Here is a 21,349-nt window from a genome sequence, read left to right as displayed (position 1 = left end):
GAGAATGTGTGAGTCCTGGGTGGGCACAGGTATTTTGGCCTCGGCACCGAGGTAATATACCTACTCATTTGGAAGGTATTGGGGATAATCCTATAATAGAAGTCCATGACAATGTCAGCTACCACGCTGAATGAGGCACTGTTGGTGAAAGTCTTATACAAAGAGAACGCGTGAGGTTTAGCAACACTGCTCCACGAGAATATTTACGATGTTAACTCGACAGAGGTCTGAGAGTGACCGACTGAGGCCACACCATCTGTTTGCTGATTGGCCAAGGGAAAGTGACATGTTTAGAAACTTTCCCTCCCCTCAAAATCACTTGCTTTGGCCACACCAGCTCACCCGCAAAGGGACAATGAGCAGAGTCTAACTTGCGGTTAAGGGCACCCTTTTTTTTATGATCAGGCCCACCCATGTGACACACGCCAGAGACAATGCTGTTTCTATCCTGCCTCACCAGCAGTCAGAATATCTGGTTTCAGATCTACGGCCAAGTTAATCGATTTTTTCATGTAGAATTTCATTCTCAGTGATTTTAACTTTGAACCTGATGGCAATAAAGGCAGCTGAAGAATATGCTTTTATGCATCAGCAAATACAAACGTTGATTAAACCATAGCCTCTAAATTTTTTTTAGCTCTAATAGTGTTTTGTGAGAAAAAGTAGTTTGGACTAATTTTGAACTCAGAAAATGTGGTGAAATTTTTTTTTTCTTCATTATTTTCTTTGTATAGGATAGAGGAGGCATGGATGGGATCTTAAAGACAGAGAAAGCTACAAGTGATTCAGAAGAAGAAGAATTGTCGAAGGTGGAATTTTGCTGGTGTTACGAGTGCAACAAAGAATTCTTCTCTCGGGAAGAGCTGCGACTTCACACCGAGAAACATGTTGACACTGGAACTATAGATAGCTTTGAGCAAAATGATGACATAATACTTTCAAGTGAGGAGTACAAATTGTTGTCAGGTGAAGTGAGTTTGTTGAAGAATCGATTGTGTTGTAGTAAGTGCCAAAAAGAATTTTCAAGTAAGAAGAAATTGGTGAGGCATGTGAAGAAATATGATTTTCAATGTGAGCATAGGAGCTTTGTGAATTTAAACAATCAGTTGAAGAGTTTGAAAACCAAAAGGGCTGAAGATAGTGCCTTGATGGACACCCAGGGCAGAGATAGTACTTTTCATGTATACTCTAAATTGTCTGAAACCACATCATCCCTAACCAGAAACAATGGTGATGGTGTTTTGGTGAGTAATAAATATATAAGTGATAATGCTGGGGAGGCAGGTGTGCCAGATGTGAGCTACAAAGTGAAGCAAAGGAAAATTCATGAAAAACTGTCAAGTTCTGTAGGTTCTCATTCCTCTATGGTGACTTTAAGTAAACAACATCCAGCTGTTTTTGAAAATTGCGCAAAAGTGGGTGCTGAAATAGTAAACCTTGAGACATTGAAAACAGAGGTAAATGTGTCTGAAAGAGTTGTGGTCTGTGATTACTGCTCTAAGCCTTATTCCTTAAAGTCACAACTTCGTGAGCATATCGTTTTATGTCACCTATCTGTGGTTTCCCACAAGTGTTCAATATGCCACACGTTTTTCCCTACAGAGTCTGAATTGAAAGTTCATGAGACGGTTCATTTCAGCAAGAGTAAATACATTTGTAGTTTATGCTGTGGTAACTTCCCATCTAGAGCCAAAGTGTCAATTCATTTGAAAAATGTGCACGATATGGAAAAAATATTTGTCTGTAGTGCTTGTTTTCTTTGTTTTCCATCCAGAGCAGAACTCTCACTTCATCATCACTGCCACTCTTCAGATAGTAAGAAATACTGCTGCTCAAAGTGTGGAAAGAAGTTTATGGACAAAGACCGCTTCAGTATCCACGTCGGTGTTTGCCAATTGGGACAACTCTTGCTTAAATGTGGTGAATGTGGAAAAGAATGTCTGAGACGCAGTGAATTGAATCTTCACTTGCTCTCCCATAATCCTGACAGGAATTTTGCATGTCATATGTGTCCCAGGAAGTTCTTAAAGTCTGGTGACTTGTCCCTCCACATAAGGAATTTCCACTTGAAACTTAAACCGCATGAGTGTGGCATTTGCAAAAAACGGTTTGCTGTGAGGCGCTATTTACGTGAGCACTATGCCGTACATTCAGACGATCGGCCTTTCAAGTGCAAACATTGTGAAAAATATTTCAAGACCAAGAATCGCGTTTCTTGGCACACCAGGAACATGCATTTTAAGCCTCAGACGCAATAACTGGGTGTCCGTTGATTGGGATAATCCTGAATACTGTGGTAAAGGCCGAGCTTCATGAAAATTAGGTTCTTGACAATTATGGGGAAAGAATTGATAAAATGTGACTCTGTTCAATCACAATAAAGCTGTCAAATTTATTACAAATTAAAGTTTTTCGGAAATCAAACAGTTGGTTCGTAATTATAATTACTTTTTATTTTGCTCATGTGATTGATGCAATCATTCTCAATATTTTCTCAAGCAAATTGCAAACCAGTATTTTTATTATTTTATGATGCTGCTTATTAGTAATGACATAATGATGAAAATGTTTTGACTGCCAAGATGGCCGCCAGTAAGAGAGCACGCAAAACTTCAGCTCCTGTGTTTTTTTGTATTTGTGCCTTGAGTTTTGCACTTTCCGTAAATATTGCGGTGCGTGTATCTACAGTTGTGTGTGCTAACCGATCACAGTCTTTCTCGGATTCATTACCAATAGTGTTGTTTGGCTACAGAAGTTTTTCCTTTTCATCTTTCGCTGCGAGTGGTTTCTCTCCCTCTGACCTCCGTCACTCGGGCGCCCATCCGCCCAAGCCTCGGCGATCCCTAGGCCACTCTCCTGTGGCCTCGACGCCCTCTTACCCTCGGTGTGCATTTGTGGTGCTGCTGCTAGTGATTCTCTCCGGAGACGTAAACCTTAACCCTGGCCCTCCCAGTGTTTCCCAAGTGCATTTGTACTATCAAAATGTGAGAAGTGTAAAAAACAAACTTTCTACTGTTGATTCCCATTCACAAGAGTTCTCTCAGTTAGACATTATTGCGCTTTCTGAGACCTGGCTTAATCCTGCCGTTAGTGACTGTGAGTTATCCTTTTCCAATTCCCATTCAGTGTACCGTCGGGATCGACTATCCAGAGGTGGTGGTGTGCTCCTTGCCATCAACTCACAGTTCCCCTCAAAACGCCGCAAAGACCTCGAGACAGAGTGCGAAATAGTGTGGTGTGAAGTTCATCTACCCACGAACAAACTTGGAAAATTAGAAAAAGTTTTTGTTGGTTGTTTTTATCGTCCCCCCGCGAGTGATATTAGTGTCCTTGAAAACTGTCTCGACTCTGTATTAAGGGCTATTGATCTCGGCCCAATTATCTTGGTGGGTGATTTTAATTTGTCTATTCGCTGGGAGTCCTCAATGTCCGGCCATTCTCTTAATGCAGACGATAACTTTTTCTTGGAACATTTTATTCATGCTCTTCGCCTACCGCAACATAACCTCCACAATACCCGTGACCTGGCAACGTTGGACCTACTCCTTTCTACCGTCACCCCTGAGGCTATTACCCCCGGGCGAAATATTTTCGACTCGGACCACGAGTCCCTGGATGCGACTTTCCTTTTTAAAAGTTCTCAGAAGCTCCGCAGAGTTCAACCCACGACCCCCGCCCCCCGCCCAGTCTGGGCAAAGGCTTGCTGGAAGGACATAAATCACTGTCTCGACTTAATACCCTGGGGTGTTGTTTCCTCTTTGTCCCCTGAAGAAGCAGTGGACTTCCTCTACGCAATCCTTGAGAGCATCACTAAAGACTTTGTCCCGATCGCCAGCCCCAAGACGAAAAAATTCCCATTCTGGTTTAAAACTGAAACAATCCGCATTTTAAAAAACAAGAACCGTGCCTGGTACCTTTTTAAGTCCTTTCCCAATACTCACACTCGCCGTTCCTTTTCTGACCTACGCCGTTATTCAAAAACCCTGATCCGTCGAGATTATGAAGAATATGCCCAAGCCCACTGCTCATCCGTTGCATCCAATCCTAAGAAATTTTGGTCCTTTGTCAATCGTCGTCGTAACCGGCCTCGCATTCCGAATTCCATGTCATACAATGACCTCAGCGCAGTAGATTCAGAGAGATCTAATCTATTTCTTAGATTCTTTTCTGAATGCCTTAAAACTCCTTCTAGTTACCCTCTAACCCATAATCATGCACTTACTCCAAATACCAATCACTGCCTATCCCAAATTCAAACCGACCCTCGGGAAGTCTACTCTTATCTTTGCAAGATTTCCCCCCATCGTTCCCCTGGTCCTGACGGTCTCAGCCCTATTCTCATAAGAAACTGTGCTTCCTCCCTCGCACTACCCTTATCCATAATATTTAACCGTTGTTTTTCTCTCGGAGTTTTTCCACCGCAATTTAAATTTGCTAACGTCACTCCAATTCACAAATCTGGGTCGAAAAGTAATGTCTCCAATTACCGTCCCATTTCTCTACTTCCAATTCTCTCATCAGTTTGCGAGAGAATTATTCTAAACAGGCTCTATTATTCCACGTCCCCTTTTCTATCTTCCTGCCAACACGGCTTTCTCCCTGCGAGATCATGTTTAACTAATTTGTCAGTTTTTCAGCACCATGCTGTTGTCTCAATATCTAAGAAAGCCCAACTTGATGCAGTATTTATTGACTTCTCAAAGGCTTTTGATTCCCTCAACCATAGTCTCCTCCTTCATAAATTAAGTAATAGGTTTAATATCCATGGTAATTTTTTCAGCCTCTTATCTAGCTTTATCAGTAACAGATACCAGCGCGTCATTCTTTCTGGCGTCTCATCTAGTTGGTCTCCTGTAACTTCAGGAGTTCCCCAAGGCAGTGTTCTAGGACCATATCTATTTAATTTATACATTGACGACTTAGCCTCCCTTATTCCCGCCTCGCAAGCCCACATGCTGTTTTACGCCGACGACTGCAAAGTTTTCAAAACCATCCAAACTCCCGCTGACTGCCACGAACTGCAAAACGCTTTAAATACCATTTCACGCTGGTGTCTTACCTGGGAACTAAAACTCAATGAGCGTAAGTGCAATACCATGTCCATCAACCTAAAAAAATTCCCGCTTAACTTTAATTACACTTTAAACTCAATACCCGTGAATCGCAAGTCGTCAGTGAAGGATCTTGGCGTATTAATTGATACAAAACTAAATTTCTCCGAGCACATAGAAACAGTTAAGTCTAAGGCCATGTCCCTTTTAGGCCTACTATACAGATACTCGGAAATCAAAGAACCACAAGCTCTTCGTTGCTACTTTTCGGCAATTGTCCTCCCTGTTATAGCCCATTGCTCTCCTATTTGGGCGATGTCGGCTCCGTCAAATCTCTCCGCCTTTAAATCTCTTACTAACATTTTCTCAAATATAGTAAAATATAGAGTACCTCACATGCGTAATATGCCCACTAACACCATTCTAACTTCTCTCTCCATTCACAATCTTCCTTCTGTATGTCTCAAAAGTGACCTTAAATTTATCTACAATATCCTAAACTCAATCACAGACTGTCCTGAACTCCTTTCTTTTCTTAATTTCCGAGTACCCTCCCGCCCCACGCGCACCCACTCACTGCTCCACACACCAGTTCCCCGATTATCACTCATTCAACGCTCACTTTTTTACCGCCTTCCTTCACTTCTGAATTCCCTTCCTCCGAGTATTGATCCCTTTTCCCTATCCCCGAAAGTCTTTACTAAACTGGCTCTATCTTATCTCTCTGAACATCAGTAACAACGCTTCCCATTTCTTACCATTGCTACAATTTTCCTTAGTTTAATATACTTGTGTCCTTTAATTTCGAGGTTTTGATTCTCGTTATATTCTATGTACGTGTTTTTTTGCATATTTTAGGTTGATGTGATTCCCGTAACATTATGTGTATTTTATTTCTTGTTATATATTATTTATTATCTTATTATTGCGCCACTGTAAATTGGCAATAATTGCTGTATGTGGGCTTTTGAAATAAATAAAATAAATAAATAAAAATTTATTTAGGCAAATATGAATAAATATTTACAGCAATGTATGCGATTGATGTAGCTGGAACTGCCTTTTTATTTACAAGCTTTAAAAATCAGCTGCAATTACAGGGTGTCCACCAATCGAGAAAAATCCTGTACGCTCTGGTAAAATCAAGTGAACAACATGAAAAATAGGTTTTTGACTGTGATGGGTGAATTATTTAAGAAATGCTACCGGCCCCTATCACAATACCACTGTCATATTTGTAATTAATTCATTACGATTAGAAATTATTCTTCAAAAAAGTAATGGATAGGATTAGGATTTCAATTAGTCTTTATTTTCCTCATGTGCAAGATGCAATCACTGTCAATGTTTTCTCTTTCAGAGGTACTATCGTAAAGACCAGCATTTTAATTATTATCTGATTTCAATGCATAAAATAATAATGAAAATGTTCAATTTAGTCACTTCAAGCAAAATTAGAACTTTAATGTCTTTAAATTACTTTAAAAGCCGTCTGTACAAGATAGTTATAAGTACGGAGAAAAATTGAGCATTGACGTGATAGCTTATGTTGCATCATCAAAGTTCGTCATTCGCTTTCACCTTCCGTAGTTAAGTTTATTATGTGGCAAATAGTGGCATGAAAATTCATTTTCTATGGCTATACGTAAAAGAAGTATTGGTTTCCCAAAAGTGTACCGAGTGCCAAACGTGAATAATATTGCTGTATATTCGTAGAAACAAGGTGTATGTATACCGCTATATTGTTCTTATTAGTTCAATCAATTTTATAATTTATTTAACTCTGTGGCTATAATGTGGTAGTACTATTACCTTTCCGCTGTGTTTCTGTACATTTTATAATGGTGCGTGTGAGCTCGTCTCCCTTAATATCCGTTGAAACGTGGATTCTTTAATCAAAGTGATCAGCAGACGAAATTTGGCCGCCATGTTTTTGTAGGGTGTAGAGCTGGTTCGGGTACCCTATACATCAAGTAGGGCCCGTTTAGTTCCAAAAATGGTCATATGTAGGGCTTGATGTGGCGTATGTAGGGCGAGATCGCTTTATGTATGCACGCAGAAGAAGCGGGAGTGTGGCAGCCCCTGGCTTGGATGGCAGCAGCTACGCACGAACGCAACAATGAATTTCTGCTAAATGAATGTTCACCACTGCCCATAGAATGGATAGTCTTAGGAGCGACTCTTTACCATGCAGCATACCTTGGGTTTGCTTATGTGTCTCTCCTTCACATAAACTAAAATCGCATGTAAAAACTTTTAAAGACATGAGAGACAAACTTGAGTAGTATTCGTGTGTGTTAAACTGAACGGTATGATATTTGATGAAATTGACACCAACGATTGGCAAAGAGGGCTAAATTACGGTATAAAATACAAACACTTCGTACGCAGGTTTCCCCGGTGATTACTTGAGTTCAGCATTCTTTCGGGCTGCATCCGCGTCCGTTGTCGAAGAACCACAACAGTTTCGCCAGCTCTCCTGCCAGCGTCCTCAGGTGAAGGAAGCCAGCTCTCCTGCCAGCGTCCTCCTTCACCTGAGGATGCTGGCAGGAGATGTAAAGCTGATATTTCTCTGGAAATGAATTTTTTTCTCCCAAAAAAAACTACACTTGCAGGTTATTGGTTCATAAATATTAAAAGTAAAAAAAATCTCAGCATTGTTGATGAGAAAATAACGAAATGGTGCACGAAAGAAAAACGCGAACGGTCAAATGGCCGCCCCCAGTCATTCTAGAGTTAACAATGGTAATATTAAAAAAAAATTGTAATATTTTTTTTCAAAACATAACTTAATAAATTTATAATTTTGGTCGGCTTTTCGGCCATAAAAAATAACATTTTTCGTATTCAGGACATTGTTCTGAGTATATTTACAACAAAACAGTCAAAAAAAGACATTCACATAATTACCCGAGTGTGGATTAAAATGATTTTCAAAATTTTTAAAATGCTATGATGGTATTTGTGGACAGAAGAAGTTGAAATTTTCCTAAACACAGAAAATGTGGTGCAATATTTTATTTCTTCACGAATTTTGTTGTATAGGATAGAGGCAGTGGAGCTGGGACCTTTTCAACAAAGAAAGCTGGAAGTGATTCAGAAGAAGAAGAACTGCCTAAGGTGGAGTTTACTTGGTGTTGCGAGTGCAACGAAGAATTCATAACTCGGGAGGAGCTGAGACTTCACTCAAAGAAGCATGCGGAAACTGGAACTCGAGATGGCTTTGGGCAAAATGAGGACTTAATACTTTCAAGTGAGGAGTACAAGTTGTTGTCTGGTGAAGTGAGTTTGTTGAAGAATAAATTGTGTTGTGGTAAGTGCCAAAAAGAATTTACAAGTGAGAAGAAATTGGTGAGGCACGTGAATAAATATGATTTTCAGTGTGAGCATAGGAGTTTTGTGAATTTAAACAATCAGTTGAAGAGTTTGAAAACCAAAAGGGCTGAAGTTAGTGCCTTGATGGACACCCAGGGCAGAGATAGTACTTTTCATGTAAATCCTAAATTTTATGAAGCAACATCACCACTTGACAGAGATTCATTAGACAACAAAAATGGTGTTTTGATGAATAATAAATACATTTGTGATGATAGCGGTGAGTCGAGTGTATCTGATGCAAACTTCAAAGTGAAACAAAGGAAAATTTTGGAAAAATTGTCAAATTATGTTGGTTCTCGACCATCCCTTGAGAATTTATGCAAACAAGATGAAAATGTTGTTAAACACTGTGCAACAGAGGGTGCTGAAATAGTTTTGATTTGTGATTACTGCACTAAGCCACATTCCTTAAAGTCACAGCTTCGTGAACACATAGTTCTCTGTCATCTCTCTGTGGTTTCCTATGAGTGTTCAATATGTCACACATTTCTCCTGACAGAGTCTGAATTGAAAGTTCATGAGGCGATTCATTTCAGTAAGAGTAAATATATTTGTAGTGTATGCTATTGTAACTTCCCATCAAAAGCCAAAGTTGTTATGCATTTGAAAAATGTCCACAATATGGACAAACCATTTACCTGTAGTGCTTGCTTTCTTTGTTTTCCATCTAGAGTAGAGCTATCACTCCATCATCACTGCCACTCTTTGGATAGTAAGAAATACTGCTGCTCAAAGTGTGGGAGGAAGTATATGGACAAAGAGCGCTTCAGAATCCACATAAGTGTTTGCCAATCAGGACAACCCTTGCATAAATGCTGTACATGTGACAAAGAATTTCTTACTCCTGGTGGTTTGAAAACTCACCTCCTCTCCCATGATCCTGACAAGAGGGTTGTGTGCCATTTGTGTCCCAAAAGCTACTCACAGCCCGGCGATTTGTTGGTCCACATGAGGTATTTCCACATGAAAATTAAACCACATGAGTGTGGCATTTGCAAAAAACGGTTTGGGTATGCCCACAGGCTGCGTGAGCACTACGCTGTTCATTCAGACCATCGGCCTTTCAGCTGCAAACGTTGCGAAAAATTTTTCAAGACAAAGAAAGCACTGTATAATCACTGTAGGCGTGCTTGTACATCTTAAGCATCAGTAGAAATAATCGGGTGTCTACAAATTTGGGAAGGCCCTGAATACTCTGGTATTGTGGCAGGCGTAACAAAAATTGTATATACATGTATACTTGCGTACTTTACCTCCTGTGTATGATGCAATAACTGTCATAATATTTTTTGATGAATTGCAAACCATTATTATATTTTGTTGCGTTGCATGACATAGTAATGAAAATGTTATTTTAGGCACATACGTATATTTTAAATTCATTTATTGAAATGTATGAGATTATTCTAGCTGGAACTGCCTATTTTTCCTCAAACTCATTGTTCTCAATTGCAATGACACTGTCAAATTTATAATTAAATATGTACAATTAAATAAAACTCCTTGAAATACTAATTAGTGATAAAAATAATTTTAATTAAAATTGCTCTCAATTTCGTATGTTGATCACATGTTATCTTTTGCTACCTTTTACTGTGTTAAACAATGCTTATTAATGTTTATATGCTTCTTATAGATACCTAATTATGTAACACTTTTGTCTATTTGCTTATTTATGTAACACTTTTTTTTGTACATTGGGTTAACACCAGTAAGCTTGGTAAACAATTATTATTTTTAAATGTTGTAATATGGACCTCCAGGTCCACTGTTGGACTTTGCTGCAATGGTTTTTGGTGGGCCCTTAGGATATTTGACAGATACTCATACACGTTAATTGGATTAACATATTAGGATATTGCACGGATGTCATATGTTAATGCCGACAATGTTGTCTATAGGTTGTTGGGACATTGATTGCTGCAGGGGGAACCTGGCCATGACCAATCATGGGCTGTTTTAAGGGATTGAACTAACATTTGGGATGAGGGGATATAGGAGCCATGGAGGCAGTTACTGCACCCTTGTCATGGGTCATATCATTGAGGTCAGTCCGCTCGTTGGGACAGTGCAGGGCCTTCTCACCAGGAATGGAATGGATGCCATTGAGGGGGGAGGGTTGCTTGAGGCCTTCTCGTTGCGGGCAGTCACTTAAAGCATCGGGCCCAGTGCTTTCTGGTACTAGTAACCGATCACAAGATGAATAGTCCGTCTGCAAACCATGTATGTACTTGGCACGAACTGGCCAAAGCCAGCACTAAACAATATCCAACTGTACCAGAACCATTTGTGTCAGTTGCACCCTCAATGGTGATGGACATGATCATGGAAATCTATGCAACATTTCAAGATCTGTGGAGAAACACCGGGGTTACGTCAGGCTTAACTCCTCATTGTAAACCTTGCCCTACTCTCAGGAAAAGACTTCTTCTTATATGAATTAAAGTCAGCATCGAACAGCGGTAGGCCAGCTTACTGGTCACTATCACGTAATGGGATATCTGCACTTACTGGGATTAATAGACTTGGATTAGGGTACATATATGGTGCGAGATGAGGGAATAAACGACTTCCAATCTAATATGTATGCGAGTGCCCCTTAACCCTTTCACTGCTGTGAACGTATCAATCCGATCATCAAAAAATGATTGTTTGCATCGCACTCCTGCCAGTCAAGCAATCAAGTACTTCTTTGAACCGTGTTTCTGCGATGAAAAATAAGGATTTTGTTAACTTTGCTATAAACATGGCTGTGGACCACCGGAATGGCTATTTTAGCAAAGTTAACAAAATCATTATTTCTCATCGCAGAAACACGGTTCAACAACATACTTGTTTGCTTGATTGGCAGGAGTGCGATGAAAACAATCATTTTTTGATGATCAGATTGATTGATAGATTTTCAAATTGCAGTCAGAGCGGTCACTTTTGGGGAGGGAGTCCCCCCGAGGCTGGTAGGGTCGATGAGACGGTCCTGCGTGGGTTAGCTCGTCGAGGATAGGGTCCTCGATTAGCAACCCTTTGGAGAGTGTACCAAACCTATTATTGAAGTACCTGCTCCATGGCCCAACGAAATGCATTTTAGCCTTTTCGCCGCATGTGTGGAGAAGGTTTTCGGAGATTGAACAGCAGCGAAAGGGTTAATCATCAGGACTCGATATAGACACTTGGGCTCACCTTTTGTGGAGCCCAGGGAGGCAAAAGATCTTTTTTCCCATTGGGGACCTCTTGGCTATTACTGAGAACATACAGGCCTATTCTGTAACAGATAGCGGCTCCGCTATCACGACGAAGATGCTATTTCTGGCGCAATATTACGCCCCCCCGATTCACTATCTGAAAATAGCGGCCCCTAAGCGGAATTTGGGGTCGCTTTATAGCATCGACAATAACGCCAGCATTTGGCTTGCGTTATTCCGATAGCGGCCCCCTACCAGGGCATTTTTAAAGCGCGGATCGTCGCACTCAATTGTTTCAATGAAACAATTGAGTGCGAAGATCGTCGGTTCCACACATCGCGCGAAATTTATTTTAGAGAAGGGCGAGATAGATTGTGAAAGATACAAATATGGCCCGTCGATTAGTGTGGTTACATATCGCTCGTGAAATATATTTAAGGGAAAGGCGATTTCTTCGCTTGGAGAGGAGAATGATCAGGGATCACTCCAATCCCTTTGAGGTCAGAGAAGAGGACTTCACTCGATATTTCCGCGTAAGTAAGGAGATTGCGATTTACTTGTGTCAGCAATTGCATCCGGAGCTGTCAAGAAGACGTCGTAGTGGCTTAAGAACACATACGCAAGTAAATGAAAAGATTTTAAATCTATTAGAAGATAGAATTTATAAGTTCATTTTCATTAGAAAATATTAACAATTTTTTAGATGTGGGTTAACCAAACTGTGAACTTCGATTGTCATGCAATATGTTCAGCAAAGATTTTAAATTCATTTGTGTAGGTATTAGTCGCCTTGCGATTTCTGGCGGAAGGATCGTACCAAAGAGGGGTTGGGCAGGACTTTTTAATGGCAGTGAGCCAGCCCACTGTGAGCAGGTGTGTCACCAAAGTGACTTCCAGTATCTGCGACCGCCTACACCAGTGGATTAATTTTCCCCAAACAGACAATGAAATGGCGGCGGTACAAGAAAGGTATGGTACATTCATTATGATGCATTGAAAAAATGACTCTCTCCACTTTTATTAACTCTCCAGTTATTTCGTTTTCAGATTTAGAGCTAATGCTGGATTTCCCGGAATAGTTGGGTTAATTGACTGCACCCATATCTCCATCGTCACTCCTGCCATTCATGCAGAAGGATATAGGAACAGGAAAGGCTACTTCTCTCTTAATACACAGATGGTGAGAAATTCAGATTGATTTCATTATATTTCCTTAACAAACATTCTGTTTCATTGCTCTTCGAAGGAATTTTAAGTAATTGGATTAATATAAATTTAAAGTAATTCTCTTTGAAAAATTCCAGACGTGTGATGATAGAATGGTAATCACTAATGTGGTCACATACCCTGGGTCCGTACACGACCAATTTATATGGAACTTCTGCCAATTAAAGAACATAATGAGAAACACTGATGGAGGATATTTTTTGCTAGGTGGGTTTAATAGTGATCAAAATACACGTGTTTTCCCAACTATCATAATAATCAATCAGCTAAGTAAAGTTCCAATTACTGATGATTTTATATTTTGCCATCTGCAGGAGATTCTGGGTATGCATTGGAGCCATGGTTGATCACTCCACTGCCCCAAGCTGAGGAGGGAACTCCGGCTTACAGATTCACCATGGCCCACTGCCATACAAGGAGTAAAATAGAAAGGGTGTTCGGAATTTTAAAAGCAAGGTGGAGATGCCTATTGAAAGACCGAACTTTGCACTACACCCCAGAGAAGGCATCCAAGATTATTGTTTGTTGTGCAATACTGCACAACATAATGATGCACCATCGGTATGATAGTTATGACTATTCTTCTAAGTAGTTTCAATGAACATATTGAAATGGTATTGAAGTATTGATGCTGCATACTTAGAAAGCCTACTACAGCATGTACACATTTATGCTCTAGTCACATGTAGTATTGCATCATGCGGCGTTAAATTATAACTGTTTTGGATTCCAGAATTCCACTGCCAGAAAATGAAGTCTATGAAGATTTACAAGATAATGGCCAGAGGGGAGATATATTTGGGGGAGATCAACTCACCATAGCAAGGAGGAGGCAGATGAATATCATCCAACGTTATTTCACCATATAATTTTAAATTAGAAATTTTTCATTCCATTACCTTTCAAGTGGCCTTTTTATACATATTATATAGTCCAACAAAGTCATTTTCTACATTTGGGCTCCCAACATTGAGCTTTTTTTCTGCTTCCCTTTAGAGTTCATGATTTATCGTTGTTAGAATAAACATTTAAACACATTTTTATAACAAATTATTAGTTTATTTATAAAAAATTACAATATTTGTGAAAATGTGCTTCTACTCTTTCTCCATTATATGAAATTAACTGGAATAACAAAAATTGTTTAACCAATGAAATTAACTTTTGATACAATGAACGATTGACATAAAAATGAAATGAACTCTGCAATAAACATATATGTGTACACACATTTAAGCTATACACTCTAGACTTCCTCCAAGGGAAACTCCATTACCTGTACACTCCCATGGCCTTCCACTAACTGGCTTTGAGTACTCACTAAATCCTTCAGAGCGGATACTATTTCTGAATGCCTCCGTAAGCGTTCACCCTCAAGCCTCAGGACCTCCTTCTCAAACTCCCTTCGTTGCACTCTGTCCGCTTCATCCTTTTCCATTCGCTGCCTCTCCAGGTCAAGCAATGCTGCCTGTCCCTGGGTGAGACTGGTGAGGCTATCAGAAATGGCCTACACAGGAGTTTAAGCAATAATTTTTATCAAAATTTGGCTGGGGAGTATCAACAACCACAGTGTTTCTAGACATAAGGCGTAGCTACCTGTAACACCTTAAGTTGGGAAGAGTCGGCACTGCGAAGATGTGCCTCAATATCCCCTAACTTTTTTTTATCTCTCTGGTGACTGCCTGTGAAAAAATATCACCATAGTTAAATTTTGATTGCAATTTTACATAAATTATATTTTCTAAAAGTAAAGAAGATAGTTTTCTTACGTTCATAACTTAATGTGGATGTACAAGGCAGTGCCTCTTCCAACTGATGCTGCAGCTGCTTTTCAGAAGTACTTTGCACAGTAACCTAAGAAAGAAAGGCAGTGGATAGTGCTGGTTACAGCTAACATCTACTATTTATATAACGTAATATGCTCTTACCTCGTTAATCATATCCCCAATATCATCAGCAATGACGTCTATGTCAACATTAATCTGTTGGAAAAACATAAGTTCATTTTTGATTTTTTTTAAATAAAATTTGAATAAAATTTTTTGATAAAATTTGTGATTGTCAAATGAAAACCAATAAAAATATGTAATTCATGTATATGGTACTAACTGTTTGTGGTGCATCACCTTCCAAGTTTGCACCAATATCCATTAAGGGGGTCGATGTCTGCTTGCCAATTATTGACAAAATAAGATTGTCAGTATCACTTAATATAGGGGTGTGACCCTTAAAAAAACATATAAACCAGCATAAAAATACAAACGGAGAGGAATTATTATTTTAATTTTTCTTGGTTAAATAACTGTTGCTACATCATCAGCGTAATTTGTATAATTATAACCATAAATAATAATGGACTAAACCAAAGTGGTAGCATAAGTAACAGTTAAATAACCAAGAAATCTTATAATGGAATACCAAACAGTTAATAATTGAGTTAGTTATTAAATTGTTAATTTTTCATAGTCATACACAATTCTGACCTCTTTATTTCCCGTGGCCAGCCTATCGGCACATGCACGGGCATTCTTCTGCCTCGCCTTTCCACGCAGGTCCTTCCATGCCTAAATAATATCACGTAAGATCAATATTATTTCATTTAAATGATTAAATTCAGCAATGCGTGAGAGATCGTACCTTCTTCCATTGGTCGAGTGTTTTAGGCGGTCCGTGCAGCGCGAGAATATCAGCCAGCTCTTCCCAGAGCTTCTGATGGTCGGCTCTTCCTGTTGGCCCATGAAATTTACCAAGGGCGAACTCGCGATGGTCGTTCATGTAGTTGGCTAATGTCGCAGTTTGTTTCTGCGTCATCTTAAATGCCCTTGCTTTGTTGCTATAATTTTTCCCATATATCATTAATTATTGCAAATACATTCGTAGTTCAGCATAAATACCACATAATATTAATGCCGAAGTCAATATATAATGACTTACCTTTCCATTATGTATCTCAACTTCAATTTTCCGCTAGATATTTATGTTTATGACTTTAATTTAATCGATTTGTATCGTCGTTTGTGTTGCCGCACAACCGTTTTCGATTGTCATTTGTCAACTTGGATTTGGATCAACAGGTAATATCATAATATCTAAAATTGGCTGTTAATACCAGCTTTATAATGATAAATTAATAAATAAAAATTAATTATAGTTATTATTCTCTCTAATAATTACGTTTTTATTTATAACTTTCTGAAGCACACGGCTTGTATCATTTGCTCTACGATGTTTTTCATACCGACTACATATAGCATCAGGGCGATATATTACGCCCTCAAAATCGGCGTAATATAACGCGATGCTATTTGCTGAATCAAAATCGATGCCATTTGAAAGAGGGAAATAGCGGCGGCGCAATAAAGCGCCCCCAAGATACAGAATAGACCTCTAGACCTCTATGGGTGATCAGTCATCGGTGGTTGACACGGTGGACCCTTAGTTCTAAGTGCCCTGGAGCCTAGCCCCCCACCTCTTGTGATCAATCGACTGATCACTGAAGGACTAGTCCGTCAGCACCCCATGTACTAGGAGTCTCGAAGACTTAATTGAGCAGTTATCAAAATGAAATATGATATACATAAATATTTTATACCTTTTTTCATCTATGAGAGATCAATGAGATTCTTTTGAATTATTAATTTACTTTTGGCATCCAAGCACACATAGTAATTAATAGTGCACCATTTTACTATACGTATGCGAATAAATTCATTTCATTAGCAATAAAATTTGACATTGTAATGTATAATTTGAGCAACAAAGGGGCCAACTTGAATATTGTTTTTGAGCAAAGTTCTTCATCTGTAAAAATGTACTTTGGATCAAATTTGCAATAAATAAGGTCCCAAAAGAACCGTTGGGTTGTATTTATATCAACGTAAAGCGGGAGGATATTTTTTTATGCATAAGGAAATGGGTGAGAAAGCGAGATGAAACTGAACTTGTACGCGATTTTTTTTGCGCTCAAAAACATCCAAGTTAAACCAAAACTAATATTTACATAATGATGCTGATTCAATGCTCCGAAATCAACGCGAGTTGATTTTGGAGCATTTAAGTATATTATCAATATCACTTGGTTTTAAATGACACTTAAGGCGTGACATTAATCAACCAGTTAATGGAAAATTATAATTTTTTTATGGCGTGTATTGCGTACCTCCACTTTTTGTTATTTGAGAAGGGCGCCAAGGTTATCAATCACAAAAATAAACAATTGCGAAATGATATGCAACGTTAGGTATGGGGCGGGCATTGAGTTTGGTGTGGGTGCCTCTCCAAGATTCTCGTAGAATATGAATGGATCTTCTTGCTTTCCGACGGTTCTTGAATATTGCCGCCTGTGCAATGATAAGAAGTCATCTTTTGTGGATATATTTTCGACCATGGTGTACCGGGACGGCTGCTCGTTGGCGAAGAAACTCAACGAATTGTACGGTATCGAAGTGAGTAGCAATCTTCCTATCAGTGTTGTTCTGTTTCTGATAGTATGACCATTATTTATGTAAACTTGATTTCCTCATCAACCTTCATGTAAATATATTTGGTATGTCTCCGTTGTTTTTTTTTAATTTCGCGTTGAATAATTCGTATAAAAATATATGTGACAGTGTGGTGAAATTCTATTAATATAACTATTGTTTATCCAAACGTTTAATTTTTCTTCCGGGGCTTTAATGAGTATTATTTTAACATTTTGGTGCGATGTTTATTTATAATGCGGACACAAGTGGCCTTGTTGTTATTGCCCCGGAAATATCGGAGGGTAAGCAAGATTTGTGTAAGATTGCTTCAAGTGTAATCATTCTGTTAATTCAATGTGTCATAAGCGTTATACATTTCATGGTGCAATTTTATGAGTAACTTTCGCATGGCATACTAAATTTTACTCAGAATCAGTGCTTTTAAAATTCCCCAAAAGCGCCTGGTAAGTGAAGTTCCTCACAGAATCATTGATGGAATCAGACATAATATTTATAGCACTCTCGGTAGAGATAGTTCGATGACTGTTTTCTTCTAATCAAACTGTTGAACTAAGTATTACCGGCAATTGCCAAAATGCGTTAATATCACTTCACGACAGTTTTAAATGCATTATGTATTATTATTATTTGTTTTCTAAAACTGGTTTTGAGGTTAAATAAGGGAACCTATAATCTTTGGAAATTACCTGCAAATTGTGATTCGATAGTACTTTTGATTTCCTCCAGATTAAGCCGGAAAAAAACTTTATATGTATCCATTGCTATATTCAACTCATATATTGAGAGTTTTATGTATAAAAATTAATTTTATATATAGTAATGGCATGACTGCATACAATGTCACTTGCTGTACATATGTAGTGTGTTTACTTTTATTGTGCTTATATTGAGACTACTGATTCCTTAGGCTTCATCTCCTGATGATGACCTCTCCAAATTCATCTGCACCGAATGTCTACGCCAGATCATGAGGCATGGGAACTTGAGTTACAATCTTTGGAGTACGCTGGACTATTTGATGAAGATGCATGCAGAGGAGGTGGTAAGTAGATCTAGGTTTTAATGAATGTTTAAATTGTCCAACGGCATAGCTCCAGCTTTTAGGGCTTTTCTAGGAAAAATTATATCCAAATCATTTATGTCCTACATCCAACATTTATGTCCTCGCTTAGTGCCCTAGGGCACTAAGCGAGATTATGATACACGAGCACTAGGCAGAGACACTACGTATAAAATCACGACTTAAGTATCTTGTCTTCCTGAAGTCTGTGATGATAATCAAATTGGTTCTGAATAGACGCATTGAGGCAGGCTTTTAAATTAATAAAACTGTGTGTCCCAGAACCATCAAGAAATATAATCCTCTGTTAGCATATAAATCCAGGCAGAACAGTGCATGTATATAAGGGAAAAATTAATTGCTGTAGTATTTTTATAAAAAATTTATTTTTTCAAGTAATAGCCTCAAAACATACACAACATTACTATCATACAATTAAATGTAGATCATGGAGGTAATAAATTGTTAACCCTGTCAGTCCCAAATTGCTGAATTAATTACGACAATTTTGTCATTTACAACATTGTAATCACTTTAAATCATGTGAAAAGCAATATTCAAACAAGTTAATGGTATGACTTCACACTTAATGACATTTCACTTTATGAGCACTCTTATTTGAAATATTATTCCATTTATATCATGACCAGTGGCGCAGCGAAGGGGGGGTTTTGGGGGATCAAACCTCCCCCATAGCTCAGAGAAATTTGTGAGCTAAATCTATTTTACTTAATTTGATTAATATTACGTATAGAATAGTGTTTAAGAATTAATTAAATATCTCTCAGAATGCCGTAAAACTCACCATTTTGAACCATTTATCTTAATTTTTTTCTGGCGGAGGGCCTCCACACCTCCCGCTTACCCTGGTGAGTATGCCATACCCCCAGGCCCCCCAGTATTAGTTGCGCCTGAAACCCCCCCTAGCCTTTATTCCTAGCTGCGCCCCTGAACATGACTACTTAGCGTGATTGATGTTTCAACAGGGCGGATGTCTGCATGAGCACGTAGGCCTAGGTGTTGCATTGTGCTATCCACTAATTGGTGATTGCCTATAGTGCCCAAATATATAGATATCAGCTCTAACACGGGAAAATCTCTGATTTCCATGGGCTCCACAAATGGTGATCCCAAGTGCCTGTTTCGAGTACTCATAATGGCGGGGCACTTGCATAGCAGATGGAGGTTGTTTGTTTCCTCCTCTTCCTCACATCATCTCCATCTGACTGCTGAGTCTGTGATTCCCACGAGATGCAAATATCTCTGTTCATGGTAGTTTCCATTGAGTAGGCCTACTACCACCCTCAGTTGACCTCTGATCATGAGAATAAGTCTTTTTGCGAGTCCTGATCTTGGCCTTCCGGTGAGGTGTTTAGGCTGTTGTTGACTCGGTGTTTCTTGCAAAAATTCATCCATTTGGTGCTCTTGAGTGAGGGATTCCTGTGCATACCAGTGCATCAACGGTAATATTCGTAGGAAAAAAATAATTCATTAATTTTTGAAAATGTCGCAAAAAATGATGTGGCATTTGGTCTATTTTAAATGAAGGGATAATTATTATGTGAAACTTTGGAATGCATCATGTCGCATTCAATTCTTTTCATGGAGTTTTCAACAGCATTTTGATAGTTCTAATTATGATTTTTGGAATAAAAATAATGAAAAATTGAATTATTTTTGATGGCTTGTGTTGTGTACCTCCACTTTTTGCAATTTGAGCAGGGCACCACGGTTATTGAACTAAAAAAAATTGGGAAACAATATGCAACGTTAGTTATGGGGCGGGCATTGAGTTCAATGTTGGTGCCTCTTCAGCATTCTCATAGAATATGAATGGATCTTCTCGTGTTCCTTACATGGACATGATATGAAGTGGGGAAGTTGACTATCATCATCATTAGTCAACAATCCTAAGATTGGTTTGACGCAGCTCTCCATTTCTCTCTCCTATCCGCTAATCTCTTCATAGCTACATATTTATTCTCTTTTACATCCTTTATAACCTGTCCTATATAACTCATTCGGGGCCGTCCCTTGCCCTTTTTCCCTTCCACTTGTCCTTCAACGATTGTCTTCATCAGACCATCGTGCCTCAAAATGTGGCCAACTAAGCTGTCCCTTCTTCTGCTTAATGTTTTTAGGAGGCTTCTCTTTTCTCCCACTCTCCTTAGCACTTCCTGGTTACTCACACGGTCAATCCATTCTATCTTCATCATTCATGGGTAGATCCACATTTCGAATGCTTTTACTCTTTACTTCTCTGCTACTGTCAACGTCCAAGCCTCACTTCCATAGAAAAACATGCTTTATATGTATGTAGCATCTGATGAATAGGGAAGATAACTGCAGAAATAAAATCGATACAGCTTTGAAACAGCTGAACTCAATGTCAATATGACAAATGTATGATGATAATTTTTTCAGAAGCTCTAATATTTATTTATTTCTAATTCATTCTGTAAACTGGCCTTAACTTAGTAAGTGGTTGTAAGTGGTAACAAGAAAATTGGTTGCTTTCAATTGATTTCTGAAAATTTCTAATGGTTTTAAGACGCATAAAATATTTTCCTTTGTTCTTTAAAGATGGACATCTCATCCTATGACATCCCTGAGGATTCTCTTGACTTCCTGTTCTCAAGGGAGAAGGATTATTCATTTCAACCTCTTGTGCTTGAGAAGATAGATCAGCCACCCTTCTCAAGTTGTGGAAAGATGGTAGGAAAGTTTGTTAGTAATAATGATAAACTTATTTCTCTACTGGCAATAAATACATTTTCGTGGCCAAATTGAAGATGGGTAAAAGATATGGTATGGTATTTGGAGGAGGCGACTGACAGCTGAAGTCATTTGCACAATTAGGGAATAGGTAGGTGAGGAATGGTGGAGATAAACCCGACGTTGGAATTAGCCTGCTGTTAACGAAAGGCACCCAGAGGATCACGGCTTAACCTCCCATCTGACAGACTATGT

The 21,349-nt window shown here is 38.8% G+C and overlaps 2 protein-coding genes across 10 annotated transcripts in view; one reads left to right on the top strand and one right to left on the bottom strand.

Annotated features, from left to right (window-relative positions):
* The window catches only part of LOC124172740 (zinc finger protein 268-like), a 405,740-nt gene that overhangs the window by 362,778 nt on the left and 21,613 nt on the right, over positions 1 to 21,349 (top strand). For 4 of the 9 annotated variants that reach the window (XM_046552216.1, XM_046552212.1, XM_046552221.1 and 1 more), the window contains exons 2-3: positions 18,227 to 18,361; positions 20,963 to 21,094. In XM_046552216.1, the coding sequence (XP_046408172.1) occupies positions 18,227 to 18,361; positions 20,963 to 21,094 (267 nt within the window). Of the gene's footprint in view, positions 1 to 734; positions 3,969 to 8,096; positions 9,756 to 16,254; positions 17,281 to 18,226; positions 18,362 to 20,962; positions 21,095 to 21,349 lie in introns of those variants that run through there. The other 5 variants (XM_046552224.1, XM_046552223.1, XM_046552220.1 and 2 more) reach the window with 4 other exon arrangements.
* Positions 13,936 to 15,773, bottom strand: LOC124172743 (uncharacterized abhydrolase domain-containing protein DDB_G0269086-like). The gene is made up of 7 exons (XM_046552230.1): positions 15,473 to 15,773; positions 15,319 to 15,399; positions 14,945 to 15,061; positions 14,764 to 14,817; positions 14,605 to 14,689; positions 14,432 to 14,517; positions 13,936 to 14,342 (listed from the first exon to the last, which is right to left on the bottom strand). Exons 1-7 carry the CDS (start codon positions 15,689 to 15,691, stop codon positions 14,082 to 14,084), a joined length of 903 nt encoding a protein of 300 aa, XP_046408186.1. The 5' UTR covers positions 15,692 to 15,773; the 3' UTR covers positions 13,936 to 14,081.

Source organism: Ischnura elegans, assembly GCF_921293095.1.
Source record: "Ischnura elegans chromosome 13 unlocalized genomic scaffold, ioIscEleg1.1 SUPER_13_unloc_2, whole genome shotgun sequence".
Taxonomy (NCBI): domain Eukaryota; kingdom Metazoa; phylum Arthropoda; class Insecta; order Odonata; family Coenagrionidae; genus Ischnura; species Ischnura elegans.
The sequence above is the reverse complement of the archived record's forward strand: the minus strand, read 5'-3'. Positions and strand labels throughout refer to the sequence as shown.